The sequence below is a fragment of the Balaenoptera borealis genome, assembly GCF_965194805.1.
Source record: "Balaenoptera borealis genome assembly, chromosome: 3".
Classification (NCBI taxonomy): domain Eukaryota; kingdom Metazoa; phylum Chordata; class Mammalia; order Artiodactyla; family Balaenopteridae; genus Balaenoptera; species Balaenoptera borealis.
This window is the reverse complement of record NC_138866.1, coordinates 64,067,546-64,093,602: the sequence shown is the minus strand read 5'-3', so window position 1 is coordinate 64,093,602 and position 26,057 is coordinate 64,067,546. Positions and strand designations below refer to the sequence as shown.

General features: G+C 40.8%; 1 protein-coding gene across 2 annotated transcripts in view; it reads right to left on the bottom strand.

Annotated features, from left to right (window-relative positions):
* LOC309625107 (uncharacterized protein) overlaps positions 1–26,057 on the bottom strand; it is a 758,084-nt gene that overhangs the window by 244,586 nt on the left and 487,441 nt on the right. Inside the window, exon 5 of one of the 2 annotated variants that reach the window (XR_014242324.1) lies at positions 15,132–15,193. Coding sequence is in view for 1 of the 2 variants with exons in the window: in XM_082384282.1 (XP_082240408.1) it covers positions 15,136–15,193 (58 nt within the window). In the remaining variant the exon portion in view is untranslated. Of the gene's footprint in view, positions 1–4; positions 15,194–26,057 lie in introns of those variants that run through there. The other variant, XM_082384282.1, reaches the window with a different exon arrangement.

The following is a 26,057-nucleotide window of genomic DNA, read 5'->3' as shown; positions in this document are numbered from 1 at the left end:
CTGCAATGAGAAGTCCACACACCGCAAAGAGTAACCTCCACTCACCGCAACTAGAGAAAGCCCACGCACAGCAATGAAGACCCAACGCAACCAAAAATAATTAATTAATTTAAAAATGATATTAAAAAATAAATAGATAAATAAAATGGATAACCAACAAGGACCTACTGTATAGCACAAGGAACTCTGCTCAATATTATGTAACAACCTAAATGGGAAAAGTATTTGAAAAAGAATAGATATGTGTACATGTATAACTGAATCACTTTGCTGTACACCTGAAACTAACACAACATTGTTAATCAATTATACTCCAATATAAAATAAAAAGTTTTAAAAAAAGAATGTGTATGTGTATAACTGAGTCACTTTGCTGTGCAGCAGAAATTAGTTCAACATTGTAAATCAACTATACTTCAATAAAAATAATAAAATGTCTCTATTCCAGAAGTAGCTACTACAAGCTCTTCAGTTATCTCTTTCTCATCAATTTCAGACATTTTGCTAAGATAATGGATGTTCAAATTGGGTTTTCATTAGTGAAAGTAATCGTATCCAATATATGTGCAGTAGCTAAACTATTTTAGAGATATTTCCACCCCTAAAATGAACAGAGTTTAAGAATTTGGAACTATGCTGTCCAATATGGTAGCCACAAGACACATGGGCTATTTAGCATATGAAATATTGCTAGTTCAACATGTTAAAATGATAAGATTTTGGATAAACCAGGTCATATAACATATATTATTCAAATTATATTGTTTTTCGTTTTTAAATATGGCTCACATTATATGTTGCCACTGGACATCACTGGTCTAAAGACCCTTTAACTGTGCTGATGATGGTGCTCTGGGTTTAATCCCTAAATGGTCTTCGATCTTGTCACTGATTCAGTAGATTCCATGCTTCCACCATAACTGACAGGGTTAGCTGAATCCTGTCACTGGAATAGTGACTCATTTGACTCAGGCATCATGCATTATGGTAGGCATGGGATGCCTAGAACAGACATCAAAATAATCAAACTATTGACCTTCATAGAATTCACCGAAAAGGTGCTTTGTGTCATGACCATATGACAAAATTTGTTCTGAAAGCTTGTTGTCATTATAACCTGGTAGTAAAGTTGCAAAGAAATAGCTAAACCTCACCTATTCTAGAATACTGCCTTTTTCATATTATCTTATTTTCTTTTGCTGAGTTATAGTTGTTTTACAATATTATACAATTTTACATATTATATGTACGACTTAGTGATTCACAATTTTTAAAGGTTATACTCCATTTATAGTTATAAGATAATGGTTATATTTCCTGTACTATACAGTCTATCCTTGGAGTTTATTTATTTTATACATAATAATTTGTACCTCTTAGTCCCCTACCCTTATATTGCCCCTCCCACCTCCCCTCTCCCCACTGGTAACCACTAGTTTCTTCTCTATATCTGTGAGTCTGCTTCTTTTTTGTTATATTCACTAGTTTTATTTTTTAGATTCCACATGTAAGTGATATCATGCAGTATTTGTCTTTCTCTATCTGACTTATTTCACTTAGCATAATGCCCTCCAAGTCTAGCCTTGTTGTTGCAAATGGCAAATTTTCATTCTTTTTTATGTATGGGTGAGTCATATTCCATTGTATATATATATATACACCACATCTTCTTTATCCATTCATCTGTTGATGCACACTTGGGTTGCTTCCATATTTTGGCTATTGTAAATAATGCTGCTATGAACATTGAGGTACATGTATCTTTTTGTTTTTTTCTCTTTTTTTTTAATTTGTTTGTTTTATTTATTTATTTTTGGCTGTGTTGGGTCTTTGTTGCTGCGCGTGGGGCTTTCTCTAGTTGCGGCGAGCAGGTGCTACTCTTTGTTGCGGTGCGCAGGCTTCTCATTGCAGTGGCTTCTCTTGTTGCAGACCACGGGCTCTAGGCATGCAGGCTTCAGTAGTTGTGGTGCGCGGGCTCTAGAGTACAGGCTCAGTAGTTGTGGCGCACGGGCTTAGTTGCTCTGCGGCATGTGGGATCTTCCCAGACCAGGGCTCGAACTTGTGTCCCCTGCATTGGCAGGCGGATTCTTAACCACTGCACCACCACGGAAGCCCACGTGTATCTTTTTGAATTAGTGTTTTCATTTTCTTTGGATACATATCCAGGAGTAGAATTGCTGGATTATATGGTAGTTCTATTTTTAGTTTTTTTGAGGAAATGCTCTACTGTTTTCCACAGTGGCTGCACAATTTACATTTCCACCAATAGTGTAGAAGGGTTCTCTTTTCTCCACATCCTCACCAACATTTGTTACTTTTGTTCTTTTTGATGATAGCCATTCTGACAGGTGTGAGGTGATATCTCATTTTGATTTTGAGTTTGCAGTTTTCTGATAATTAATGACGTCGAGCATTTTTTCCTGTGCCTGTTGGCCATCTGTATTTCTTCTTTGGGAAAATCTCTATTTTGTCTTCTGCCCATTTTTTAATCAGGTTCTTTGGTTTTTTTTGATGTTGAGTTGTATGAGCTGTTTGTATATGTTGTATATTAACCAAGAAAGAGGAAGATGTAGAATCCAGGAAGCAAGAGATGCAGCTCAGGGAAGAAGCGCTGGGAATGCCAGGTTAGTGGTGAAAGGAGATCCGCTCATCCAAGGATGACCACTGTGCTGCTGGCCTGTCCAGATGGGAGCCCGTGGACGATGACTTTCGGGAGGTCTGTCTCCAAGAAAAAAGTGATGACTTAAATATCTTCAGACACATTGAGAGGAGATTTATCCTTCTGTTGGAGTGTTTAGAGGCTCACAGAAAATTAAAAGTAACAATTATTAACTCAAGGGAAAACAAAGTTATACAAGCATGAAAATGCAATCAGAGAATACTGCATGGCTTGGCTCGATTAACATTTCCATAGGTTTAATAATAATTGATCCTTGGGCTAATCAAAAGGCATGATATAAGTTTGCTGAGAGGATGGGTAGAGGGTAAGTATGGGGTATAATAGTAACGATTGGGGAAGTGGGAGCATGATATAAAATCATTTTAAAAGTGGGAAGCCAATAATATTCCAAACTTAAATCAAGTAGGAAATAGCAGTATAAACATGCCATCTAGAAATATGGGAGTAAATATCCAAAGAAACAGCTTTAAAGTAAAAAAATAATTACCTTTTGTAAGTATGAATGTACTTTTTTTTAGAGACTATCTGACTAAAACTATGTCAATATAATCAATTAAATATAGTTCTATTAAAAAAAACTTTAAAGGGAAACTGAGCAAGCTAGTATCTAGCTAGGAGAAAGGAAGACATTTCTGCTCAATCCTGTTATGTTTAAAGTAAACTGCTTGACCACAGAGCTTCCCATCCAGTGGGAGAGATGGATCCAGCTTAGAATGGTCCCTGTGAAAAATCAGAGAGGTCAATTTTTTTTTCAGCTGTAAACAAGAATTTGGATTTTATTTTATTTTATTTTTAATTTTTAAATTCTTTTGGTTGCGTTGGGTCTTCGTCGCTGCGTGCGGGCTTTCTCTAGTTGTGGCGAGCAGGCGCTACTCTTCGTTGCAGTGCACAGGCTTCTCTTTGCGGTGGTTTCTCTTGTTGTGGAGCACGGGCTCTAGGTGTGCGGGCTTCAGTAATTGTGGCTCGTCGGCTCTAGAGTGCAGGCTCAGTAGTTGTGGCGCCCGGGCTTAGTTGCTCCACGGCATGTGGGATCCTGCTGGGCCAGGGCTCAAACCCAGTCGCCTGCATTGGCAGGCAGATTCTTAACCACTGTGCCACCAGGGAAGCCCCAGAATTTGGATTTTAGAAGGCTGGTAGGGGAGAAAGAAAAAGAAAGAAAGAAAGCAACTCTGGAGATAAAGAAGAGCATGAAAGAAGGAATGGCTTGGCAATGAGCATGGCAAGTGGCCAGACCCTAAGGACTTCAGCCTGGCTGGAAGAGTGTTGAGCTGTGGAGTAACATTAGGAAGTGGGGGGTTGGTGGGGAGTGGAGCCAGATTCCAGTCTAAAGAGTTTGTCAACACCGGGTCTCTCAGCCAACATCTCATCTGTGGCTCCTGGATGCCGGTATCTCAGAGCCATGCACGGACCAGAAACTTAATCACTAAGCCTCTGAAATTAGATTATTGCAGACATCTGACCTCATCTTCCCTCATCCTTAAGTTTTTCATCATCTCCTTGCCCCCAACGTGAGGAATTAATTATAAGACTATCAGAATTCCAGCAGGATGAATTCTCAGCCTTCACACGCCTTCCACATCCAAGTCAGGGCCCCAACAGGGAAGGAGGAGACTTGGAATGCGGCTATCTGGGTAGACAGGCTTAACAACTTTGAGCCCCCAATTTCCCAGAATCCTTTGGCCTGTAAAAGCAGCTCATTTCCTTTATTAGAGGATAACAATTACCCCTTGTTTGAAGATAATGCAGTATCTTCTGCGGCAGCAGGTACCTTATAGGACAATGTTTGCCCTCCTCAGGATCTGCCCCATCCTGGACCAAGACTGGGGTCAAATGTGAGCATGGCCCAACGGGAGAAGTCCAGGCCTGCCAAGGGATTATACACTGAAGGAGCTGCAGGAGCTAACAAAGATATACCAACAAGAAGGGGTAGAATTTGCCTGGACACGGATCTTGAAGGTCTTGAATCAAGGGGAGTAGAAAATAGAGCTGGATAATCATCAGTATGGGGGAACTCTTCCATGACACAAGACTTAACATCCTGATAAGGCCCCAGGGCTTTTCCTAATTCCCTGTTAGGATAGCTCTTAGAAGCCTGACCCACTTAAATGAAGAAAAGATACAAGAGCTACTGTGGCAGAGTATGGAGGGAGGATTAAAAGGCTCGGAGGAATGGCCAAGCTGGAATGGATTTATTATAATCCATATACCAGAAAACCCGCTATATTCCTTGGGAGAGCCCAGAGGTCATTCTGGTTATCACAACAATATGAAGTATGCTGGGGAAGGAGTGTCACTGGCATCATTAAGAAGCTTCATAATTGCTGTCCTCTGTAAACTGTCCTCTATAGGTAGAAGGTGCTGCTTCAATACTGGACTCCTTACAAGCTATGGGGATCATAGAACCCAAAAATAACAGAGGCCTGATAGCAGCACTTACTTGCCAGAAGCTAGGTGGTCATGATTACCACCATGGGCAGCAAAGTCAGAATGGTAGCCAGTGGTAGCTGACCTTCAGGGTGCTATAGGACATGGTGTTCACAGAAGCAAGGTATATAAATAGCCAAGAGATTATTGCTTAATAATATTCAGCAATACCAAGAATGTATTAGCAGAAGGTTGAGATCAGCTGTCCCAGTAGAAAGTCATGATCCTTTGCCCAATTTCCAAACCCAAGTCAGTTCTCAGATCCAGAATCCAATGATTGAAAGAGAGGAGACAGAAAAATTGGGGACAATTTGAGCATCCAAATAATGATAGTAAGGGATTATAACACTAAATAAAGTAAAAACCCATAGGGGCTACAATGATATAAATAAATAAGGGAGAAGGGAAAGCTCTTTTCTTGCAGTAGAAAGCCAATAGAAGGAATAATGAAATCAGAAACCACCATCAACAAGCACCTTGACTCAGGCAAGAATAACCAATGATAGCTAAAATAGTGCATGAAAATTTGGTAAGAAAATAGGAGATAATATTCACATACTCTCAAGTATCACCCCCACGAGATACTTATTAATCGCAGAATGTAAAATAGTAATAATGGTAACCTGGCAGGTACCATTTTAGCCAAATCATCAAACTTAACGTAGCCAGGATGTTCAGTAGTAGTTCTGCCAAAAATGTGTAATTTGAATCTGATCATGAGGCAAACAAACCCACATTGAAGGACACGCTACAGTATAATTGGGCTGTACTCTTCAAAAATGTCAATTTCATGAAATACAAAGGCAGACTTGGGAACTGTTGTAGATCAGTGGAGACCAAAGAAATACGACAGCTGAGAGCAATGCTTGACCCTGGATACTCTTTTAATATAAAGGATGTTATTGAGACAATTGGTAAAATCTGAGTAAGGTCTATAGTTTAGGTAATAGTATTATATCAATGTTAATTTGGGGGTTTTGATTATTATACTATGGCTATTTAAGAGAATTCCTTGTTTTTAGAAAATACGTACTGAAGTGTTTAGAAATAAAGGGGAATCATGCTGCAAATTAGTCTTAAACAGTTCGGAAAAAAAGTATGTATACGTATGTATATACATACATACTACACACGCACATCGAGCCACCAATCCATCCATCTACAGAGAAAAGGATATAGCAAATGTAGTAAAATGTTAACATATGGGGGATCTGGGTAAAAGATATCCAGGAATTCTTTGTACTGTTCTTGCAACTTTTAAGTTTTAAATAATGTAAAGATTAAATATAGAGAGAGGAAAGGAAGCTTCAATACCACAAGTGTATATAGCAATGATTCCCAGAGTAGTCCCTGCCTGTGGTCATTTACCCAAATAACCATATATTGGGGAGAAGTCCAAGGTGACACTGATAACCAGAAAACCATAGCACTACTCTGACCTCCTGTTAGAACAGAGGTACTTGATACCAGGTAATACTTGGATTTCTGAACCAATCCTACCCATCTCACAGTGGGTCTACTGGGTCCACGCAGCTTTCTAGTGGTCATTTCTCCAGTTCCTGAATGCGTAAATGGAACGCACATACTTAATCACTTATTAAACTCTTGCATTGGACATTGGTTCCTTAAACAGTAGAGTAAAAGAACTGTAGTAGGAAAGGTCACATGAGGGCCCATGAAACTACCCCTACCTTTAGTGTAAATAATAAAAACCAAATTGCTTCCCAAGGGAATGAGAGAGATCAGGCCCACTCTTGGACTTAAATAATGCAGTGGCAATTGTCTGTGTCCCCATTTATATTCTCATTTAATTTGCCCCCGTGGCCCCTTACAAAAACCTGATGAATCATGGTGGATAACAATGGACTAGTAAAAACTTAATCAAGTAGTAGCCTCAGTTGTAGTTATTGTGCCAGATGTGGTTATCCTTACTAGAGAAGATTAACACAGGCTATAGAATGTGTCTTTAGCTCTTGATCTGGCAAATGCATTCTCTCCCATGCCTATCAGGAGGGAAGAGCAGAAGCAGGTTGCATTGCCACGTGATGGACAAAAAGGTACATTCAAGATCTTGTCCCAGATTATTACTTCTCTGTCACACCATAGTCCCAAAAGCAACTAAGAGCATCCAGACATTCTGCAGAACATCACATTCATCTACTATACTGATGATATCATGTTACCAGGTATTCGTGATGTCTTTATACAGGCTCCACAGGGTGGGAAATAAATCCTACAAAGATTCAGAGTCCTTCTACCACAGTTTTTGGGTTCAATGCTCTGGAGCATTCCAGAATATTACCTCCAAAGTAAGGGCAATTTATTATACCTTGTACCTCCTACCACTAAAAGAAAAAAACACAGTGCTTGATGGGCCCCTTTGGACTTTGTGGGTAGTATCACAAAGTCCAGGAGAGTGGGACAAGTATTCTTGGGAATACTGCCCTGACTCATTTATCAAATTATTTTGAAGGCTTTCATTTCTGAATTGGGCCTAGAGTAAGAAAGGGATCAGTGGCAGGTTTAAACCATAGTATAAGCAACCTGACACTTGGGCCATACTATTAAGGCAGATTCAATAGTACTAGAGGTAGGAAAAGGTGTCTTGTGAAATTTTAGGCAAGCTATGAGAGTCACAGCACAGATCATTAGGGTTCTGCATGTATAGGGCATACAGGGAATTAATTATACACCATTTGAGAAATAGCTCCTGGCATGTTAGAGATGGAGCATCTTATCATGGGATAGTAAGTAACCGTGTACTATAAATGCCCATCATGACCCACATAGGCCGAGAAGCAATCCACCTATGAATAAAGTGGCACATCTGGGATCAGCCTCAAGCAGGTGCAGAGGTCGCAAATAAGCTGCAAGAACAGGTAGCCCAGATTCCCAGCACACCCATCCCTACTGCACTGAAGCCTTTCCCTTGGCTCACACCTGTGACCTTATGGGGCCATTCCCTATGATCAGCTGACAAACAAAAGAGAAGGAAAGCCTGAGTTGATTCTTGGGCTCAGACCCCTCAGGGATGAGACTTTGGGTCATCCCATCAAACAAGTCACCTAGACAAGCAGAAATGATAGCTGAGGGCGAGAAGAATCTAGGATCAATGGTAAAGTTTGGAGGTGAATATTAGTTGTGACTTCAGGACCAGCTTGCCACTAACTCTCCTCTTGTATGTTTTCCTAGAAACTGATCAACCAGAATCCTGGAGAATCCATGCTTCAGTTAAAAGTGAATCAGAACAGGGTAGACTGTATTGATAGTTGATGCTGTTGGTGTCCCATCCAAATCTTTTTCTTTTTTTTTTACTGGGTTGTACATATTCTCTCAGCTGCTATGACTGTTGGCTAATAATAGCTCCCAGGCACCCTGCTATGGAAACTTGCTCTCAGCCAAGAGAAACCACCTTGCCCAGAAGTCTACAAAGCCAACCTCCATACTCATCAACATTGCCAAAGAAAAAGAGAGTATAGGATACAAAAGACAGTGTGAGTTACACTCCAGACCATCTCTCTCACCATCCTCATGGATGGGCTACACTTTACCGGAAACTACATTCCTTGCTTTGCCTCTTTCCCTACCTGGTCGCACTCCCCTGCTCTTCTACATATTTTTCTTCTGAAAACGACTCCTTAAATAAAATACATGCACCTGAATTCTTGTCTCAGGATCTGCTTCTAGGGTAGCCAACCTAAGACATCTGTGATACTGATATGACTCAAAATTTGAAAATCTGTGGACAGAGGGAATTTTTTTTTTCCAAATTTTCTTTGTATCTCTATTTTTTTTTAATTTTTGAATTGTATTTTATTTATTTTTTATACAGCAGCTTCTTATTAGTTATCCATTTTATACATCTTAGTGTATATATGTCAATGCCAATCTCCCAATTCATCCCACCACCACCACCCCCTGCCACTTTCCCCCCTTGGTGTCCATACGTTTGTTCGGACAGAGGGAATTTTTGCTACCAATTTTTGCTCAGATTTTACCTTAGTTAAGAAGTTAGCTGTTCAACAGCATTAGTTCATGATTTCTCCCAGGGCTAGTGTATATTTTTAATGAGCTTAAAAACAAAAGAAGCCAAAGATGAGGTTGAACTCAACTAACATGCCAGGATCGTCACGAAAGTCACATTCTCGTGTATATCTGTGAGGTGACAGTGAGGAAAGGATTGGAGAATAGGGTGGGGGAGACCGCATGCTCCCTCCACCCCATCCTCTCCATCACACCCCATCACTTCTATCCTGAAGCTCCAATGAGTGTGTCCATCTCCTTATATTCAAGAGTTTCTAACAATATGACAAAAGCAGCACTTTAGATCAATTTGGCAATGAACCAAAATGGACTGGAGCTGACCAAGATGAGGAGAAGGAGACCTGTGGAGAGCCTGTGACAGAGATAAGAGTTAGATATGAGATGGTGAACGCCTACATTTTTATGGTGTCACCATGAATGGAAAGGAAGGAATAGAAATGATATTTATTTTACCCTGAAGGTTCTCAGGCTCCACCGTCCTGTGGATTCAATTAACACTGAAGCAACATTAATACCCCAAGTTCCCTGGATCACCACTGCCACCTGCTGGTGTAAATCTCATCTTCCCCATTCATTCCTGGACCACCCAAAGGGACCTCTTAGGTGCTCCCATCCTTCTGCCTCAGGCTCCTCCTGTATGTAGGCTTCCTACACACCGCAGGAGGATCTTGCCTCAACAGCACTGAACTGGGGCTCCCTGAGTGCTGACTGCTGTTCCCAAGGCTTCAAAACTCTTGAAGTGACAGAGTGCTCCTTGACTGCCAGCTGAAAGTACGCCAGAGCCACACTGTGCTTGAGCAGCGCTGAGGAGACGAACACTCTCCCACCCATTTGTTCTTTGTGAAGACTTATGGCACACAGAGCCCCAATGAAGAGTTTCTTTAGAGTAGTTGATAATGTTGATTATATGCCACCATCTCATTCACTGACTATTTCACATGCATATATGTTGACTAATCAACTAGACTGGACAGCCCTCCAGGGAATCTACTTTCTCTGTATATTCAATAGTGTCTAGAGTGGTACAATGCATATTGGTCATGCTCAAAAAATCCTGGTTGAGTGATTAACCAATAAAGATGGGGCAAGATTCCCAAGTCATTGCTTAAAGAGAGGAAACTCCTTCATTCTCTACGTGATAAGAGTGACTGTAAGTCAAAGTAGAATCTATTAATTTGATCATACTATCTTCTGTTATTATTGGGGGCAATAGCCTGCTGGCACCCAAGACCTTTGACAGAGTTAAACTAGAAATAAAAACTATCTGAAACAGATGGTCGGTGCAACAGAATGACCTTTGGACCTGTAAGATTGAGGTAGGAGATAGATGGGTCCCTGGGCCAGACAGCTGTGGTGTTTGTCACGTGGAGTAAAAGTGAAACTTTGTTCTCCCCCAGACACTCCAAGGACAAAGTTAGTGGCGGAAGATGAGCTCTGCTAAAGTAAAGAGATAAGGTACCCGCTCCTGAGGTCAAGGAAAACTTCCCTGTCTGCACATGCGCAAGAAGGCTCCTTGGGGATCAGAAAGGGAGGGGGCACCACCCCATAATGTGTGTGGACATGTACCCACAGGCCTCTACTGTGGGATCCACCTTAGCAAAAAGTTGCGCACGCATCTTGGGGAGCATTCTAGGACCAGTCAGGTGTGAAAAAAGAAACAAGATAATTGGCCAAATGTAAACAAAGACCCAGAAGGACTGTCCTATGCAAGTGATTTAAATCACCTCTTTACTGAGATCCTCATTCAGGATGCCTGCATTCCTCTCCGGGTGCGCATCTCTGCCTAGCTTCTAACTTACCGCACTCCGCATTAGACAGAACGCCCGTACCCGTTCTCTCTGGGTGTGTATTTCTGCCTTGCTTCTGTCTTTTTATTATGATTATTTATTTATTCATTCATTCATTCATTCATTTAGGCTGCTTTGGGTCTCCGTTGCTGCGTGCGGACTTTCTCTAGTTGAGGCGAGCGGGGTCTACTCTTCGTTGCAGTGCGCGGGCTTCTCATTGCGGTGGCTTCTCTTGTTGCGGAGCATGCGCTCTAGGCTCACAGGCTTCAGTAGTTGTGGCGCACGGGCTTAGTTGCTCCGTGGCATGTGGGATCTTCTCGGACCAGGGATCGAACCCGTGTCCCCTGCATTGGCAGGCACATTCTTAACCACTGTGCCACCAGGGAAGTCCCTTGCTTCTGTCTTAAATAAATAAACTGTTTCTCTGTGTGCTCTCCTATACATTGTGCTGTGTCTCTAACAATAACTTTTGTACCTGTTTTTATAGTTTTTGCCTCCTTGAAACATTCTTGCTTTCAAATGCGGGAGAGAGCCAGGGCCACTTTCCTTCTAGCCTCTAGCCCCTGGTGGTCTAGCGGCTAGGACTCCTGGTTTTCATCCAGGCTGCCCAGGTTCGATTCCTAGGCAGGGAACTAAGGTCTCTCTTTAGGGCTGCTCACGGCTTGCTGTCCCTCCGAGATCAAGAGTATACACTGTGGTTAGATATTTGCAACCTAACATGAAAATGAAACTAAGTCCTCCCAAAACTGAGTTCCTCTGCCGAGTTTATGATTAACCTCTCTATCCAAAACATTATTCCCCAGAATGTTATTCCTCTTCTTGTCCAACACCTCTTCTCCTCAAGATGGAGGAGTATCAAAGAAAAGGGGGAATTGTAACCGAGCGGGACACTATGGGGCCTTCCCAGGACAGAGCCCTCCCCCATATCCTCTGCTTTAGCTCCTCTCTGGAGTACCAGATAACAGTATCTGATGCACATTTCCTGAATTGCTTTACAGATGATAAAACTCTCACCAAAAGGGAGACTAACTACTTGATGACCCTGGGTATGAATACGTAGCCCCCAAGCCCCTCCCTCACCTGGCCTTCAAAAATGCTTTCCTGAAACCCACTGGGGAGTTGGGGCTTTTTGACCACTAGCTGTCCCAGACTCCTTGTGTGGTGCCTTACAGTAAATGCCGTGCTTTCATTCACCACAATCCAGTGTCAGTAGATTGGCTTTACTGTGTGCTCGAGCAGACCCAAGTTTGGTTCGGCAACAAAAATAATCCATCAGAAGAGAGTAGGCCAGGACTTCCCTGGTGGCGCAGTGGTTAAGAATCCGCCCACCAATGCAGGGGACACAGGTTCGAGCCCTGGTCCGGGAAGATCCCACATGCCGCAGAGCAACTAAGCCCGGGTGCCACAACTACCGAGCCTGCATGCCACAACTACTGAGCCCGCGCACCTAGAGCCCGTGCTGCACAACAAGAGAAGCCACCGCGATGAAGAGTAGCCCCTGCTCGCTGCAACTAGAGAGAGCCCGCACGCAGCAAGGAACACCCAACACAGCCATAAATTAATTAATTAATTAATTAATAGAGCAGGCCATGGGAAATACAAAAGGGAAAGTTGCAGAGATGAATGTTGGCAGCACCTACTCCCAGCCCTCAGACACCAGGGAAAGGTACCCCAAATCATGTTTTAAAACAAAAGAAACTTTCTGTGTACACACAAGCCCTAAGAGGGAAGTTAATGGAAATACACTCTTTTTTTCCAGTGGCTGGTCCAGCAGCTCAGATGGTGACAGAGCATTGCTGAACGGTAACAACACTTCAGATTCATCACTTTGATAACTGTGATTTATAAAAGGAAATTTCTATTTGTCTTCCTCCTGTTCCCGGCACAGAGTTCCTAAAACCTTTGGAATTTCCAGTGAGGAGAGCAATCAAGGTAGCTGTTGTTATGGTAATGAGGTGACTCTCGGAAAGCACCTAAGGACGAGGGCTGGTAGCCAATAGAAGCAACCAGGGGATTAGAGGGTTGAACTTTTAGTCCTACTGTCCTCACCGCCCATCCCCCAACTTCCTGGGAAGAGAGGGGCTAGAGATTGAGCTCAATCATCAATAGCCGATGATTTAATCACTTGTGCCTATGTAATGAAACCTCCATAAAAACCCAAAAGGAGAGGGTTCAGAGAGTTTCTCTGGTGGGCTCACACATGGAGATGCTGGGAGAGAACAGGGAAACTCAGTGCCCCTTTCCCCACACATTGCCCTGTGCACCTCTTCCATCTGGTTATTTCTGAGTTATATCTTTTCATAATAAACCAGTAATCTAATAAGTAAACTGTTTCCCTTCCATGAACTACTGAAGCCAATTAATCAAATCCAAGGAGAGGGTTGTTGGAACTTCCCATCTATAGCTGATGGGTCAGAAGCCCAAGTGACAGCCCAGACTTGCAACTGGTGACTGAATTGGAGGATGAGGGGAGAGAGTCTTGTAAGACTGAGCCCTTAACCTGTGGGATCTGATGCTACTTCCAAGTAGACAGTGTCAGAATTAAGTTATAAGACACCCAGCTGGTAGCAGAGAATTGCTTGGCCATGTGTTTAAAACACACACACACATTGGAATTGGTGGCAGAATCACAGCTGATGATGAAATTGAGCAGGACCCTGTGCGGCTCCTGGGTCCAAAGCCTTTCCGTGTCCCCCGTTTCTTGTTTGCAGGAAATAGGCTTCATTCAGCCTCCAGTGACCTTCCCTGAATTCCAAAGGACAGGTTCAAACAGTTGCTAATCAGGGAAGCGAGGGGATGCAGAGACAAGGGAGGGGCAGTCAAGAAACAATAGTGCATCTTGGGGCAGGGTCCTGGGTCCTCCTCAAGGAATATACATAACAATATCTTTGAGCTCTTCTGCAGAACTAAGGCCCACACCCAGGTGGAGGGTGGCCACTTCCGGCTGAGCACAAGATTCCTGGAACACCGCCCTGTTACCTCACCACCAACCAATCAGAAGAAAGTCACACACCCTGCAGCCCTCACCCCAAATTTTGCCTATAAACACTTTTTTCAGAAAACCAATGGGGGAGTTCAAGGTTTTTAAGCTCTCCTTTCTCCTTGCTTGGCCCTGCAATAAACCTTTCTCTGCTCCAAACTCCGACAATGTTTTAGTTTATTTGGCCTCACTCTTCAACAGGCACACAAACTTTGTTCCATAACAATGATCAGAAATAGAATCAGAATCATAAGCACTCACTTATGCAACTGCTGTTAAGTGACTACTGAATAAAAGGTGTTCAGCCAGGTTCTTTGTTTCCCCCAAAGATATATACAAAACCAAGCAAAATAAAACATGCTCACTAATAGCTACAAAGGCAGTTTGTGATGAATTCCTTGAAATTCATAACATAATGGGAAATTAAGGCAAAGGATAAAATTGAAGTAGCACTGAATTTTGTCTCGAACAGATAACGTTTTGGTAGGTAAAAGGACAGGAGAGTCAAGGTTTTTCCTCCTAAACCAGCTATATCTGTTTTTCAGATATACTGTAGCTGCTAGGTCAAGAGTCTGTAAAAGCAAACCCATCAGCCCTACAGGACTGACCATTCAAAAAGACAAATCCAGCTGATGGTGGACCAAAGATACCACTGTGATATAAAAAAGTTATACAAAAGAAAGCAGACCAAAAAACTGTGGGAATAAAAATTCAGAGCTGTGCAAGACAAAGTCTGGCAGCAAATCCACTCCTTCCACTGGTGCAGCACCAAACCCTGCATTGAGCCACCTTGGAAGTCCTTTGATTGAAGGGGAAGGCGTTCAAGGCAGGAGGTTCGCACAGGCAGTTAAATGCAGAGGTTGTGCTCCCTTGATTGTGCAGCCTTAGAAAAGTGGGCCATTCCATCACTACTAACAATGTAAGCAGAGGAGCAAAGACAAGAACGCTTTGCTTTTGAAGTTAAATCCCCACAGGAAAGCTGCTTTGCTCTATGTGGGTAGAAACAAAGAGTTGCAAGAAAATGGTCACATCCTCTAGCACTTTTATCTCCTTGCTGCCTAGACATTTTCATGTGGAGAGGGAAAATTCTCATGGAAGCCTGAGAATAAGCAGGCACCGTGTCTTAAGAGCTTGAATAACACTACCTCTGTGAGGTTTAGTAACATGACCTCTGCAGAGCTGCCCCCAACCAAGAAGTTCTGGCGAGTGTTCTTACCTCTTCATGTCTTTTCATGTAGAATCGTATATCCGGTTGGTTCTTGGGGCTTTCTCCTCAGGCTGCCAGGAGGAAGAGGAAAGTTGTATTATTTGAAGCCAAAGGAATATTGTGGTTTAAAAATAAGCATGAGTAAGCTTAATAGCACCAGTTTCCATAGCCTTCTCACTCCAGCATCTCGACAGGACCGTCCCTGTTTCTGCTGGTGCCAATCCAGTGACAGGGAGCACAGCTGGCTCCCACCATCATGGGCTCCTCCAGCTCCCAGAAAGAGCTTCCTAATCTTAAGCCAAAATTTGACTCTCAGGGATTCTGAGAAAGCAGCAAGAAGAGAAAGGAGAGGAAAAGGGACAGTTGAATAGAAAAATATTTCACGGAGCAGAAATGAGAAGAATTCACTAACTACCTAACATCAGAGCAGTACTTAAAAAAAAAGGGGAGGGGGTCACAGGGAAGCCTAAATCCAAAATACATGTGTCTGGAGATACTGTGGAGAATTTCTGATTTTCAGATCTAGTAGACTTGAAACCAAGCAGGACCCTGTGGGGCTCCTGGACATGGAAGCCTTTCCATGTCCCCCATTCCTTGTTCGTAGGGAACAGCCTCCAGCCTCCATGACCTTCCCTGAGTCCCAAAGGGGAGATTCAAACAGTGGCTAATCAGGGAAGGGAGGGGATGCAGAGACAAGGGAGGAGCAGACAAGAAACAATAGCGCAGCATCGTGGCAGGGTCCTGGTTCTGCCTCAAGGGATGCACATAACAATGTCTTTGAGCTCTTTACAGAACTAAAACCCCCAACAAATGGAGTTAGCATTCTTCATTGCAGAGAAGACCACCAGAGGCCAGATTAAAGGAACCAGAGAAGCTCATTAAGAGATTACCTGAGACCAGAGTAAAGGAGTGCAGGCCCTGCTCACACCCTAATCTATCAGCAACCCTGCCCTTGAACTATTGCTATAAAAACTCCACCAAATCCTCCCAGGTGGGGACACACAGTTATCGAGGGCAGGAGCCTGCTGTGTCCCCTTTTGCCTGGCAAAGCAATAAAGCTATTCTTTTCTGCTTCACCCAAAACTCTGTCTCTGAGATGAGATTCGGCTCGGCACCTGTGCGTAGAGGCTGGGTTTTCAGCATCAGACTAAAAAGTATAGAAAATTAACATTAACAAATACGGTTTAATAGACATCTATAGGTACACAAATAACATTGTATTCTTTAGAAAACAGAAATTTTCAAACACTTCTGGGACAAAATTTGTTTAGCCATTAGATTACTAAAATACTTTTAAGATTTACAATATGCAATAAAAACTGAAAATAAGTAAAAAAACATAGTGCATATATACACACAAATAGTGTATATATATATAATATATATGTACACACACACACTATAAAAACTTGAAAATTTTAACAAATTTTCAAGAAAAAAAAAACCCTACAGTTAGAGGTTATTCAGCAATAATGAAAAACTTACTAAGCATAAGCATTTAATTGTAACTTGTGTGTCAAACACTAACCACTTTACACTTAATCTTCATAACACTAAGAGGTAGATGCCCTGATCTCCATTTTCAAGGTGAGGAAACTGAGGCACATAGGTGCCAAAGAGCTTGCCTAAGATTATATAGATAGTGGCAGAAGCAGAATTTGAACCCAGGCAGCCTGGTTCTAAAGCATACATCCTTGACCACTATACCGTGTAATTTCATATAAAAACCCATGGGAACGGCCAAAGCCATAAAGAGGAAAATTCATACCTTAATAGCTTTTCTTTTGAATTTTTGAATTTTATTTTTTATACAGCAGGTTCTTATTAGCTATCTATTTTATACGTATTAGTGTATACATGTCAATCCCGATCTCCCAATTCATCCCACCACCACCACTTCCTCCACCACTTTCCCCCCTTGGTGTCCATACATTTGTTCTCTACATCTGTGCTTCTATTTCTGCCCTGCAAACCAGTTCATCTGTACCATTTTTCTAGGTTCCACATATATGCATTAATATACAATATTTGTTTTTCTGTTTCTGACTTAACTTCACTCTGTATGACAGTCTCTAGATCCATCCACGTCTCTACAAATGACCCAGTTTCATTCCTTTTTATGGCTGAGTAATATTCCATTGTATATATGTACCACATCTTCTTTATCCATTCGTCTGTCGATGGGCATGTAGGTTGCTTCCATGACCTGGCTATTGTAAATAGTGCTACAATGAACATTGTCATACCCTTAATAGCTTTTTATGTTAAAAAAATAGGTTATTTATTTAACACCAGATTGCAACATGGTGGCAGACTTTAGTAAATGATCCTGTTGTCTCCTCCTGCACTAAAAACTAGGGCACAGAGTGGGAGAAGGAAAAAGAAACGGAAATGGTATTATGTTGGCCAAGGATTTACCAGTGTCTATGTGGATGATGTTTAGGTAAGACATGCAGACCCGTGTATATACATTGACACAAGCTAAGGATTGGTGTGAATCATGGCTCTGACTAGCAATGCCACAAGTATTACAGCATCTGTGCATATTGAGTTAAAATTAGTTCTGTGCATACTGGGTCAAAATTGAGTTCTCAGTGATTACGTCTCTAATGACTTTGATTACAGTAACTTGCTAAATTACGATAAATGGGGGCCTCTAGGATAAAGTGTTTAAGAGCCCAGGTTGTGGCGTCAGATCTCAGCTTCAGGCTATGGCTTGGCCACCTGATAGCTTTATGACCTTGCTGGGAAAACAATAGTCACCACGGACTCTACCATTTCCTGGGGTTGCTGTAGGAACTAATTATAAAACACTTGATATGGTACCTGGCACAGAATGGCTGGAAAACAAGAAACGTTTATTCTCAGACCAAAAACTGACAAACACCCACCTTCCAAAAGTTAAAGTAGGCAGAAATACTTTGTCAGAAGAAATCATAAGACTTCGGATTCTCTGTAATAATGGGCTAAGATATTTGGACAAGCCCTCTTGAAAACAAAACACACACACACACACACACACACACACACACACAAAACCACTAAGGGAATTACCTGGTGGTCCAGTGGTTAGGACTTGGTGCTTTCACTGCCCAGGGTCCCGGGTTCGATCCCTGGCTGGGGAACTAGGATCCCACAAGCCATGCAGCACAGCCAAACCCCCCTCCCCCCAAACAACAAACAAACAAACAAACACTAAAATCTCTGGGTAAAGTGTTAAAAAATAAAAGAAAAGCAGACATATTTCTTAAAAGTAAGAGGAACTAACACCACAGTTAGAAATAACCAGAACAAAAGGAACTCCAGAGATAAATGAGCGCAGAAGCCACTTTTGTCCTGAGGGGATCTGCTGCTCCCACTAGACTTGAACTTGCATGTGAATGACTTTTGGCTGCAAATGGGACACAAATCAAAGCTCAGACTCATACCAGGTGGGATGTCTAGTGGGAGACTCTCCCCTCAGTAAGCCTGGGGCCCAAAGGTGAGGATGAACCAAAGGAATGGAGGTTTTCTGTGAGATCTTGTATCCTAAATGGACCCAGACATAAAGTCTTAAACTAAGATTAGGGTGGTCCTGGATTAGAATTGCTTTCTGGTGCCAAGCAGAAGCAAACTCAAACGCTCTCTGGAGGACCTGTAGCTGTGTTCTAGTTCTCCACTTCTTCCTAGAGATAGTTCCAAGTACAATAGTCCACAATCAATGATGAAGATGCACGCTAAAGATGTTGCCATGAAGGAGAAAAGCAGCATCAGGCATGTAGGCATGTGTGCATGTGCTCACATGGACACAAACAGATCTACAAAGGATTCAGACTGATGATAAAAGCATTCTGCTTATCATGCTTAATGAAATATATAAGATATGCTCCATCTGCAGGGAACAGGAGATTTTTACCAAATGATCTTGCAAGTGAGAAAGAGAACCAAACAGAACTTCTAGAATTTAAAAATGTGATAACTAAAGTTAACTCAGTGGATAAGTTAATAGCAAATCAAGCACGTTCATGAATAGGGATAAAAATCAAAAGAAGTTATCCAGAATGTAGCCCGAAGAGACAAACAGAAAATGCAGAAAAGCTGGTAGGAAATAGGAAGTACGATGTGAGATCAAGGGTATTCAGTTGGGATCCCCAAGGAAGAAGAGAGTGGGACAAACACATCTGAAGAGATGGTGGCTGAGAATTTACCAAACCAATCCAGATTCAAGAAGTTCAATGAACTCCAATCGGAATAAATAAAAATAAGTCCACACTTACACACATCATAGTAAAACTGCTGATAACCAAAGGCAAGGAAGATAATCCTTAAATGAAGTTCAAGAAAAAACAACAGATTTTCTTAAAAGGAGTGTCAAACTAACAGTAACAAGAGAGAAAACAGTAGAATGATCTTTCTTTTTTGTATGTTGAAGATTGCTGTTAAGCTAGAATTCCATTTCCAGTTGAAATATTTCTAGAATGAAGGTGAAATAAAGATACTTTTAGAAAACAAAAACAGAATTTATCACCTAAATAAAGGAAAATCTAACAGATGCTCTTTAGGTAGCAAATATGACCCAAAGTGAAGATCAGAGATGTGAGAAGGATTTGTGAATTCATCTAAATAAACACTGAATGCATAAACTAGGTCATGCAGGTTTTAAATATAGAAAGGTCATTGCATTTTCCAGAAGGAGGGTAGTTACCAATTAACTTTAAACACTGTTACGTGTTGTAATTTTTAGGATAAGATCTAAAAGGAATTTTAAAAAGAATGTATAATGTCTAAGCTCGTAGAGGAAAAATGGAATTATAAAATAATTTAAGAGATTCATGAAAGAAAAGAGTGCAACAAGATAGGGTAAGTACAAAGCACAAAATAAGATGTCAGATTTAAGCCCAAATAAAACAATTACATTCATATTTTAATCGATTTGAAATGTAAGAATAAAAGAATAAAGAAAATCCCTATGAGTTGACATAGGGTGATTTTCAGGATATGTTCTTAAGTGAAAAAACAAGATGCAAAAATTATGTCACATTTTGTATGAGAAATAAATAAGAATACACACATTTATTATTGCAAAATTAAACAGAAAGGACAAATGAGAAATAAAATCAGTGGCCTACAAGGGTGTGGAGGTTGGTATCCACAGGGTGGGAGGGATAGACAAGGGAATGAGACTTTTAAGCAGATCTTTCTATAGAATTTTGACTTTTGAACCTTGTTAATCTTTTATATATTCAAAAAATAAATTGAAACAAGAAATGAGGAAAACTCTAACATTGAAGGCAGACAGAAACAAAACCATATCACATTGATACATAATTACCCAGAAGGAAAAAAATAATAATTTCTCACCACAGTACTCTGACAATACACACCCAATGTAATATAGTTCAGTCTTAGAACAAAAAGAAATCTTAAACTTAAGTAAGTTTGTTGTTGATGAATCAATTATGAAATATTTTGAGTTTACTGCATGACTGAGCAAATATACTGTTGGGAACCCAGGTTCTCATTGTGGGAGCAGAGAAGTACAAATAGTCAGCGTGGGCAGGACAGAAAAAACCCTGTGGCGTTAGGATGAAATTGGAGACATCGTCAGTATAAACTTGAGATTTCTTAAGCTCTTTCCACGGAAAGGGCCTGGAAGCAATCACATCTCTGTACCAAGGAGCACACCTAGCATCCAGATCTTAGTTTTGAATACTATTCCCCACTACAAAGGAACAGCAGGACGTCTTGGAGAAATGCCTGGCTTCAGGACGGAGACAGGGAAAATAAAAAGGAAGCCTGGAAGATCTGGTAGCAGAGAGTTAAAAAGTGCTCAAAACTTATGGGAACTATCAAAAACACACAGGATCCCGTGACTCAGAAACTTAAAGGAGCTCACAATGGCCAAATATGGGAGAATTTAAACTTCAAAACAAATAGTGACAGGAATAGATTGTAATGCTGAATAAAAATAATTCATAAATCCACACTGGTTCTAAAATCCCTTTCCTTTAAAAAGGAAATGGGGCGAGAGGAGCAAAGGGAAAGTTTTCCTTAGAGCAGGTACCAACTAACAGGTGTAGGAGGAATAAGAGAAATAGAAAATCATTATTTTACATTAGTAGAAATCACCAGTGGATGATAAAATATGGGGTAAGAGATTGTTAGGGAGCAGAATGTGGAGAAATTTGACAGACACCCACCTTAACCAAGTGTTCAAACTTAGTATCAATAATAATGGAACTGTGTCATGCACCCCTCACACACCACACTGAGGGGAACACGGCATGGGGCACCCCTGACAAAAAAAATGTTTACCTGGGCCTGATTGCATGGAGGGGAAGAGTCAAACAGATGCAAATATGCAGAAGGATGTCCTGCAAAATAACTGAGGTGGATCATTTAAAAAGGAGAAAAGAGAGAAGAAAAGGCAAAAGGAAAGAGAGAAAAAAAAGAAAAAAACCAAAAGGCTGGGGACCTGTTCTACCTACAGAGCAAACTAAGTGTAGTTCATGACCCTTAACTGGGTCCTGGATGGAAGAAAATTTTTTAAATACTTTATTGGGACACCTGGGCATATCTGAATGTGGACTGTATATTAAATGATAATATTGCATTAATGTTAAATTTTGGAGAGGATAATTATACTGTGGTAGGAGAATGTCCATGTTCTTAAGAGATAAAGGCTCAACTCTCATCCAGTTAGAAGAATTACGTGTGTGTGTATGTATACATATATAAATACATACATGTAAAAATGAATGATATACATATGCATTTGTATATACACATATTCACAGAGTGTAGCAAAGTGTTAATAATTGGTGAATCGAATTGATGTTTATTATTCTTGTGAGTTTTCTGTAGACTTGAACTTTTTAAAAATAAAGGTTGGGGAAAATTATCTAAGATTTATTTATCTAAAAGACAAATATTGTTATACTAGGTAAAGGGAGAAAATCCAACTAGTATATGCAGTGTAAAAGCTACATTTAAACCTAAAGATACTAAAAGATTGAAAATAAAGATGATTAAAAAAAGAACGCTCAGGTGGCTCTATAAATATCAGATAAAACCAATTTTAAACAAAAAGCATTACCAGAAAAAAAGAGTTGTCTCATAATGATTTTTCAAAAAGTTCAATTCACAAAGAAGTGATTAAAAAAATCCCTAAAATGTTTACATTGAATGAGGTCTTCAATATATAAACCAAAATTGATACAACTACACGAAGAAATAGAAAAATCTACATTCATAGTGAAAGATTTTAACCTAAATCTCTGTTATTGATAGACTAAGCGGCCAAAGTAGAATTCAAACGAGAGAGGAAAAAAATCCAGACATGCAAGGACCCAAAGTTTAGCAGCCACAAACACCTTCTGAAATACTAAAGGATATATCTTGCTAAAGAAAAAAAGAAAGAATCCAAAAGGAAGACATGGAGTACAAAAAACAATGGCAATCAAGAATGCAATTAAACAGATTGGTACAAGATGGCAGACTAGAAGGACATGCTCTCACTCCCTCTTGCAAGAGCACCGGAATCACAACTAACTGCTGAACAATCATCGACAGGAAGACACTGGAACTCACCAAAAAGGATACCCCACATCCAAAGACAAAGGAGAAGCCTCAGTGAGATGGTAGGAGGGGTGCAATCACAATAAAATCAAATCCCATAACTGCTGGGTGGGTGACTCACAAACTGCAGAACACTTATACCACAGAAGTCCACCCACTGGAGTGAAGGTTCTGAGCCCTACGTCAGACTTCCCAACCTGGGGGGCCGGCAACGGGATGAGGAATTCCTAGAGAATCAGACTTTGAAGCCTAGTGGGATTTGATTGCAGGACTTCGACAGGACTGGGAGAAACAGAGACTCCACTCTTGGAGGGTACACACCAAGTAGTGTGTGCATCGGGACCCAGGGGAAGGAGCAGTGACCCCATAGGACACTGAACCAGACCTACCTGCTAGTGTTGGAGGTCTCCTGCAGAGGCGGGGGGTGGCTGTGGCTCACCGTGAGGATAAGGACACTGGCAGCAGAAGTTCTGGGAAGTACTCCTTGGCGTGAGCCCTCCCAGAGTCCGCCATTACCCCACCAAAGAGCACGGGTAGGCTCCAGTGTTGGGTCGTCTCAGGACAAACAACCAACAGGGAGGGAAACCAGCCCCACCCATCAGCAGACAAGTGGACTAAAGTTTTACTGAGTTCTGCCCACCAGAGCAACAGCCAGCTTTACCCACCACCAGTCCCTCCCATTAGGAAACTTGCTCAACCCTCTTAGATAGTTCATCCACCAGAGGGCAGACAGCAGAAGGAAGAGGAACTACAATCCTGCAGCCTGTGGGACAAAAACCACATTCACAGAAAGATAGACAAGATGAAAAGGCAGAGGGTATGTACCAGATGAAGGAAAAAGATAAAACCCCAAAAAACAACCAAACGAAGTGGAGATATTCAACCTTCCAGAAAAAGAATTCAGAATAATGATAGTGAACATGATCCAGGAACTCGGAAAAACAATGGAGGCAAAGATCGAGAAGATGCAAGAAATGTTTAACAAAAACCTAGAAGAATTAAAGAACAAACAAACAGAGATGCAATACAATAACTGAAATGAAAAATTCACTAGAAGGAATCAATAGCAGAATAACTGAGGCAGAAGAACGGATAAGTGACCTGGAAGACAGAATGGTGGAATTCACTGCTGCAGAACAGAATAAAGAACAAAGAATGAAAAGAAATGAAGACAGCCTAAGAGACCTCTGGGACAACATTAAATGCAACAACATTTGCATTATAGGGGTCCCAGAAGGAGAAGAGAGAGAGAAAGAACCCAAGAAAACATTTGAAGAGCTCATAGTAGAAAACTTCCCTAACATGGGGAAGGAAATAGCCACCCAAGTCCAGGAAGCGCAGAGAGTCCCAGGCAGGATTAACCCAAGGAGAAACACACTGAGACACATAGTAATGAAATGGGCAAAAATTAAAAACAAAGAAAAATTAATGAAAGCAGCAAGGGAAAAACGACAAATAACATACAAGGGAACTCCCATAAGGTTAACAGCTGATTTCTCAGCAGAAACTCTACAAGCCAGAAGGGAGTGGCATGACATATTTAAAGTGATGAAAGGGAAGAACCTACAACCAAGATTACTCTACCTAACAAGAATCTCATTCAGATTCGATGGAGAAATCAAGAGCTTTACAGAAAGCAAAACCTAAGAGAATTCAGCACCACAAAACCAGCTTTACAGAAAATGCTAAAGGAACTTCTCTAAGTGGGAAACACAAGAGAAGAAAAGGACCTACAAAAACAAACCCAAAACAATTAAGAGAATGATCATAGGAACATACATATTGATAATTACCTTCAACGTGAACGGATTAAATTCTCCAACCAAATGTCACAGGCTTACTGAATGCATACTAAAACAAGACCCATATATATGCTGTCTACAAGAGACCCACTTCAGACCTAGGGACACATACAGACTGAAAGTGAGGGAATGGAAAAAGATATTCCATGCAAATGGAAATCAAAAGAAAGCTGGAGTAGCTATATTCATATCAGATAAAATAGACTTTAAAATAAAGAATGTTACAAGAGACAAGGAAGGACACTACATAATGATCAAGGGATCAATCCAAGAAGAAGATATAACAACTGTAAATACTTATGCACCCAACATAGGAGCACCTCAATACATAAGGCAACTGCTAACAGCTATAAGAGAGGAAATCGACAGTAACACAATAATAGTGGGGGACTTTAACACCTCACTTACACCAATGGACAGATCATCCAAACAGAAAATTACTAAGGAAACACAAGCTTTAAATAACACAACAGACCAGATAGATTTAATTGATATTTATAGGACATTCCATCCAAAAACAGCAGATTACACTTTCTTCTCAAGTATGCACGGAACATTCTCCAGGATAGATCACACCTTGGGTCACAAATCAAGCCTCAGTAAATTTAAGAAAATTGAAAACATATCAAGCATCTTTTCTGATCACAATGCTATGAGATTAGAAATCAATTACAGGGAAAAAAACGCAAAAAACACAAACACATGGAGGCTAAACAATATGTTACTAAATAACCAAGAGATCACTGTAGAAATCAAAGAGGAAATCAAAAAATACCTAGAGACAAATGACAATGAAAACACAACAATCCAGAACCTATGGGATGCAGCAAAAGCAGTTCTAAGAGGGAAGTTTGTAACAATACAAGCCTACCTCAAGAAACAAGAAAAATCTCAAAAAAACAATCTAACCTTATACCTAAAGGAACTAGAGAAAGAAGAACAAGCAAAACCCAAAGTTAGTAGAAGGAAAGAAATCATAAAGATCAGAGCAGAAATAAATGAAATAGAAACAAAGAAAACAATAGCAAAGATCAATAAAACTAAAAGCTGGTTCTTTGAGAAGATAAACAAAATTGATAAACCATTAGCCAGACTCATCAAGAAAAAGAGGGAGAGGACTCAAATCAATAAAATTAGAAATGAAAAAGGAGAAGTAACAACTGACACCACAGAAATACAAAGCATCTTAAGAGACTACTACAAGCAACTCTATGCCAATAAAATGGACAACCTGGAAGAAATGGACAAATTCTTAGAAAGGTATAACCTTCCAAGACTGAACCCGGAAGAAATAGAAAATATGAACAGACTAATCACAAGTAATGAAATTGAAACTGTGATTAAAAATCTTCCAACAAATAAAAGTCCAGGACCAGATGGCTTCATGGGTGAATTCTATCAAACATGTAGAGAAGCGCTAACACCCATCCTTCTCAAACACTTCCAAAAACTGCAGAGGAAGGAACACCCCCAAACTCATTCTATGAGGCCACCATCACCCTGATACCAAAACCAGACAAAGATACCACAAAAAAAGAAAATTACAGACCAATATCACTGAAGAATATAGATGCAA